The 6,000-nt window shown below is 40.9% G+C and overlaps 1 protein-coding gene and 2 long non-coding RNA genes across 3 annotated transcripts; 2 read left to right on the plus strand and 1 right to left on the minus strand.

Annotated features, from left to right (window-relative positions):
- Nucleotides 1-429: 429 nt before the first annotated feature.
- LOC123466346 (Down syndrome cell adhesion molecule-like protein Dscam2) lies at nucleotides 430-3,912 on the minus strand. The gene is made up of 8 exons (XM_045173454.1): nucleotides 3,749-3,912; nucleotides 3,503-3,655; nucleotides 3,320-3,437; nucleotides 2,899-3,252; nucleotides 2,370-2,826; nucleotides 2,106-2,313; nucleotides 855-1,006; nucleotides 430-605 (listed from the first exon to the last, which is right to left on the minus strand). The coding sequence occupies exons 2-7, from the start codon at nucleotides 3,639-3,641 to the stop codon at nucleotides 855-857; spliced, it is 1,428 nt and encodes a 475-aa protein (XP_045029389.1). The 5' UTR covers nucleotides 3,642-3,655; nucleotides 3,749-3,912; the 3' UTR covers nucleotides 430-605.
- A 294-nt stretch (nucleotides 3,913-4,206) lies between these two features.
- LOC123472333 lies at nucleotides 4,207-5,097 on the plus strand. The gene is made up of 2 exons (XR_006646755.1): nucleotides 4,207-4,929; nucleotides 4,994-5,097. It is a non-coding gene; the product is annotated as an uncharacterized LOC123472333 (long non-coding RNA).
- A 55-nt stretch (nucleotides 5,098-5,152) lies between these two features.
- On the plus strand, nucleotides 5,153-5,790 carry LOC123472334. The gene is made up of 2 exons (XR_006646756.1): nucleotides 5,153-5,272; nucleotides 5,331-5,790. It is a non-coding gene; the product is annotated as an uncharacterized LOC123472334 (long non-coding RNA).
- Nucleotides 5,791-6,000: the final 210 nt, after the last annotated feature.

Below are 6,000 nucleotides of genomic sequence, written 5' to 3' on the forward strand. Positions count from 1 at the left end.
CCCTATAACTACCACCACCAATCTAGATTTCTGGAGAAAAGAAAAAGAAAATGGAGAAATAAAAAAAAAAAGAAACAAACAATAAAGAAAAAAAAAATAGCCAGTTAGAACCTTAAAAATTAAGTATTATAACAAGGACAAATATTTACCATAGGAGTTGTTGAGCTAGGCACCTGCTTAAGTTGTTTGATTTCACAAATTATCATTCACATCCCTGCCATTACTAAAGAAGACGTTAGATGATGTTGGAACCTACTGCTTCGTAAGCTGCTACCAATCCTACATAGACAACCAAATGGGGGTTTCGTGATCGTCATAAAATCGGAGATTGAAATGTCGGGCTGTTACCTAAAAGACATTTTGTCTGCCGATAGAAATTGTGGAAAATGTCAGGCTCCACAGATCAGGAAAAAAAATAACTCCGTAACATGCAAATAAATCAATTTGAAATATTTTCCTTTAAAACATACAGAATAATAAAATCTTTCACAAATAGCACATTAAGATTTGATAGCATTACCCAATGGAACACAAGAGTTCACCAACTTAATGCACAAGGATTTGCCCGCTACGACTCCCGAGCTATGACGCAGCAAAGAATCTACCTATAAAAAGAAGAAAAAATAAGTTATAGGTAGACAAAGTCCTGATTATCGCCTAATCCCCGAAAAAAAAAACAACAACAAAAAATTCATGGCAATAAAGAAATGGACGAGTTATAAAAAAAAGAAGCACGGTTTGCACGATGCATCCTACCAAGAAATAACAAACCATTATAACAAGGATGAAAGACAAACATTACCTATTTCCAAGGGTGCATGAAAAGATTTGTTGTAATGGCAAAAAAAGCCTACCTAAACTATCCGACAATTATTGCCCGAACATGCTCTTATGCCTGTTGATAAACTGTACCAACATACAGACTTCATGTGTCCGTTGTAACATTGGCCTATATGTGGTAACATTTCGCCCTTGGTTGATGCAATATGCACAATGGCTTCATTTCCTGGTGTTAAAAATAAAAGGACTATTGAAATATCATGTTGTCGAAGAAAGACGGTAAGTTCAGCTAACAATACTATATACGATCCGACATACTCAACAAGAAGTTCCAGAGATTTTCCTTTTACATGATGTGGAGATACAGCAAAGGCTAATGCTGCTCTAAAGTAAAGCCTGATAAAATATTTCCACCACTTTTTTTCTATTGCACTATTGTAACTGAAATTATATATTTGCGGCAGACGTACCATCCACCATGTTGTCCAGTCAACAATTCAATCGTCAACGTGGCTGTGAATTCGTTCACCAAACGGACGCTAGTCGTCGTCGTTGCAGTTGTCGGTGCGATCACTTGGCCATCTTTCTACCAGCTGACGGACAACGGCAATCCACCTTTAACTACGGCGCATTGAAGAGCCAATCGTTCGCCGGCATTCAACACGGCCGAATCGCTCATTGCCATTATATGAGGCGCGTCTGTATCCAATATCGTTTTGTTTTCGTGTTTTTGTTTTTTTAAACGGAATTATGGCGACCGGAAGCAACAACAAAAAAAAAAAACGTCGAGAAATTTCTAAATTTATCCTTCCTACCCACTTAACTCATCTCCTTTTTCTTGTTTTTCACAAAAATAAAAGGGAAAGACTTAAATTGGCTTCTGGCTGCTGGATCGATATAGTCGGTCTGTCTCATTTGCTTTCATTGCTTCCTTTTTTTAAAATTTTTTTTCTGCTTCCAGACCGGATAGAAAAGCGCTGTTGACTTTCTCATCATCAAAGAGTATACTCAGCGACCGAGCAAGTTTACAGGGTGGAGGGGGAAAAGAAAAAGGCGCCGATTCAATATTTTCGCAAAGCTGTGAACAGGAACAAATCAAACAAAAGGTTATCTTTTAAGTTTAGTTTTTTCTTGCCGAGGATCTATAATTTTTACTCTTTCTAATCAACTCGAGTGCCATCATTTCTTCTAAGAAAATGCGATAGAAAAAAAAGGACTACTCGAATTCTGGTTGATTTTAATTTAGCCTTTGATTATTCATCCCTATTAAAGGAAAAGCCAAAGTTTCCAGATAAAAAGAGGGAAAGAAAAGGACTGAAACTTACCGAGGATGTTGAGTTGAAGTGACTGGCGAGCCGAGAGTCCGTTCTGGCCACGCACCTCGCAACTATAAAGACCGGCGTCGCTGCTCTTATCCAACGGATCGATCGTCAAACTGCCATTGAATTGAAGTAAATATGCAAATTGGCTGAATGCTCTACGCGACCCACTCGATTCTCCGCTACACACTGTTCGCACAAACGCCACAAACGCCTTTTAATTGAAGAATTTCAAGAAAAACGTACGGTACCTATTGCACGAAAACTCACTTTGTAATTGCCTCCGTCTTCGACTCGGACGTGGGTTATGTTGAGATGAGCCACTACAAGATCGTCGTGACCCGTTTGTTGCTGCTGGCCGAGGAAATATCGTTCGGAAACGGGCGATAACGGAAACCCGTCCAGCGTCCAAGTGAAATGAGGCAGCGGAGTGCCAGAGGCCAAACATTTCAACGAGACTGAACTTCCCGGATGTACAACTTGCCGACTGAACGTTTCTTTCAAATGAGGAGGAAATGCTCCAATGGCCAGCTGGGCCGATGCTTGGGCCCAATCTCCTTCGTCATTGGATGCCAGGCATTGGTATATTCCCTCATCTTCACGTTGGACGGACGAAATGGATAACTGGACCATATCGGTGTAGCCGTCGTCGCCGGATGAAGAAGAGACACGCCCACTATTGCCCACCAAGTAGCGCTGGCCATCTTTGAGCCAACTGACAACCGGCCTAGAAATTGTTTTCCCCAGATTTTAAGTTAAGTTGTTGTTCCATTTAACAAGAAATGTAAAAATGATTAACCTGGGACTACCGGAGAAATGACACGTGATGGTGACGGACGTCTCTGCATCGACGACTTGAATTGCTGGGCAGCCGATGCGGCGGCGGCGACGACGACGACGTTCGACGATTCTGACTTGTAATTTGTCACGAAAAACGAGTTCGGTACGTGATTCGACTAATCCCATGGAATTGTTGACGGAAAAAATGTAACGGCCCTGATCTTCGGCGACGACGGAAGCGATGAGTAAAGTGCCACCAACGAGGCGATGACGCCCATGTCCCAGCACTCCACCACGATGCTCTTGCGTGGCAGCTGATGCCACCAGTGGCAACAACAGATTGCCACACTGAATCGTTTGACTTTTGCACCATCTGCATGGATCAATTTATGGTTACGTACAATTGTTCAGACAAAAGAACTGTGCCAATAAATAGTTACTTGATTTTAGGCGGAGGATATCCGTGAAAAACACAAGGTAAAACGGCATCTTGTCCACGCCAAACTCGAATTCGATTCACACTTTCTACAATGACTGGTGCCATCTTTGTCATGGTTTCTAGGGTACACGTAAAGGTCATGTTTCTTAACTGGAAAATCAATAATGTTGACACAATCAGATACCTTGACTGAGGATGATTCGTCTAGCAGTGGAACTGGTCATTGTTTGCCCGTTGGGCTGGACGAGAACTCGACAATGATACAAATGATTCTCGTCGCCTTGGCGTGCAGACAAAACGTGCAAGTCGCCATTGGCCAGCATTACGTGACGTCCATCTGTTTTACGAAAAAAATTTTTTGAGTTTTTCATTTTGTTCTTTAATCATTTAAATTGCTAGAGGCATGGAAAGTGAACACTGAAAACCAAACTTTTTCGAGGAACTTTTTCAACTTTCACAAACTGTGTTCCATTTGAGCCGTTGCAAAACTTGCAACTCACGTCCCATGCCGACGGTAGCCATTCCTGAATAAACCGTTTGGTAAACGTTGACTCGAAAAAAAAGCGATTGCCAAATATGCAAAGGCAGCAGATTTGAGTTCAAACAAAAGCCAGGAGTAACGATATTTTCTACATAGGAACAATTCAATCTTTTTAGTTTTAAGAAATATTTACGTATACTTAATCAAACAAAAAGGTCAAAACTTTAAGGATAATTTAATTGAGCCTGAGCAGAAGGGTGTTTTTTTTTTAATGGTTCCTTAGGTCAACGTGACCCGTATTACTTCATTTGTCGATCGACAGTTAGCGAGGCAGTGCGTCCACAAGTGGCTATTTTTGGCCATTTTGGCTATTTTCAGTATGTCTGGCCATGTGGCCATTTTCAAGATTTTGCTAAAATTTTTGCTAATACTTAAGATTATTAAAAGAACAAAAAATACCCTTTTCGTATTATTTAGTTTCATCTTTTTCAAGCGTTGGGTTTGGCAATGTCGCGACTCGCTACATTGTATTGTAAAGTAAAGTGGAGCAGACTACAAATTCGCAATTCAAGACTTTCAAGTAGTAATGTTTCTAAGTTTCTGATTTCATGGATTGAAAAACGGCCTTCACGACAAATCGGTCGATGCTGTAATGAAGGGAAAGATTTGGTTAAAAAGTAATGGGGAAAATGCTGGTAGTGTTACAATTTCTGATTCGCTGTTACAACTTTCTAAAACAGTGAAAACCAATGCTGCCATTGTAAGTTCTGATTCTGATTAGCAAGCAATATCTCACGCTTTGAATCCTGTGATCGTAGTTTATTGTTTTGCTTGATTGTTCGTTCCTGTATTTTTACTAATGTAAACTTGGAAATAATGTCTAACAGTTTCAAAGAAAAACTTGTTTTTAATAAAGAAAGTCTGCAATGAGTGATTTCGATTTTTTATGTATATAATTTTGGCTAAATTTTTGGCTATTTTGAAAATTATATTTGGCCATAATTGGCCATATCTGGCATCGTCGAAGGCCAGATGAAAAAACTCGGAGTGGAAGCACTGTAGCGAGGTGACACACATGAAAATGCAATCAGTCATTGATTTCCACTTGGCATAGTCTACCTTGACTTGAAGTAAGAAAAATGTCGTATCGATTGTCTTGAATCCAAGAAGTGACTGTAACATAATCACGAACAGAGTCAGGAACAGAGCAACGAAAAACAGCCGTACTGCCACGACGAACTCGAGGATTCTCGACGTTGACCTCGAATGGCGGCAAAATCACTTTTTTGGCGCCAAAAGAAAAAGTACGACAATTTTTGTGTTTTAAAAAGGCGAATATAATTGTTAGTTTCACGAGACTAGTACCTGCACGGACGCGCACAGGAGTGGAGAGGATACGACCAATCAAAATTGGCTGCCAAACACCTGTAGGTGGCAGCGTGAACGTCTGGTCGGAACTGCTCCGGCCGGAAGGTGTGCAAAGTCAAACTGCCATTAGGTGATAACGTGATTAGATTGTTTGTCGTTGCAGTTGACGTTGCAGTTGACGCTGCAGTTGACGCTGCAGACGTAGAAGATGATTCGACTGGATCCCAGATGCCGCTGCCTGCCGCGCTGCTGCCTAAACGTTCTTTAAAATCAAGTATTCCGTTCATTACAACTCAAATGACATGACAACATCAGATGACAACATCTACGGAAAAAAAAGAAACATACGGGCGTCTAAGGGCATTACACAAGAACGCACAAATCCGCAGGCTACGTCGGTGTCTGTCGCGCTATTTCTCCCTTTATTCTCCCAAATCATTTGCATAAAAGGGTACAAGTATCCAGCAAAGAATTTGAATAATGTCGTCTGTCCGGTTTGCTCATGTCCGGAAGCGCAGCAAAAGCATAATCGCCCTTTAAACAGACTCAATCATTTGCAAACCAAATATAAGCATTGGGTTGATACAAAAACCTCTGCCTGGTAATAAAGTGCATTCACAGAGCATTCGACAAGATCGAGATACGGCCTTTACTGTACAACCAATGCGCTGCTTTTGTTATCAACTTGGAAGAAATATGAAAGAATGCTGGCATCAAGACTTACCAGTTATCAGCATGCAGCAAGTGAAGACGGAGTAGCGGTGCCTAAACGATATGGAATAAAGACTAATAAAGCCATTGATTTGGTATGGTGCTGCTGGTGGCCGCAAAGG

The sequence above is a fragment of the Daphnia magna genome, linkage group LG5, assembly GCF_020631705.1.
Source record: "Daphnia magna isolate NIES linkage group LG5, ASM2063170v1.1, whole genome shotgun sequence".
NCBI classification, from domain to species: domain Eukaryota; kingdom Metazoa; phylum Arthropoda; class Branchiopoda; order Diplostraca; family Daphniidae; genus Daphnia; species Daphnia magna.

Bases quoted from the DNA above. Each gene is read 5' to 3' on its own strand.
- LOC123466346 (XM_045173454.1), bottom strand. From the start codon at position 3,641: ATGCTGGCCAATGGCGACTTGCACGTTTTGTCTGCACGCCAAGGCGAC. The intron at 3,253-3,319 runs GTAACTATTTAT...TGATCCATGCAG, and splicing joins TATCCTCCGCCTAAAATCAA to ATGGTGCAAAAGTCAAACGA. The intron at 1,007-2,105 runs GTAAGTTTCAGT...TTTTAACACCAG, and splicing joins ACTTCAACTCAACATCCTCG to GAAATGAAGCCATTGTGCAT.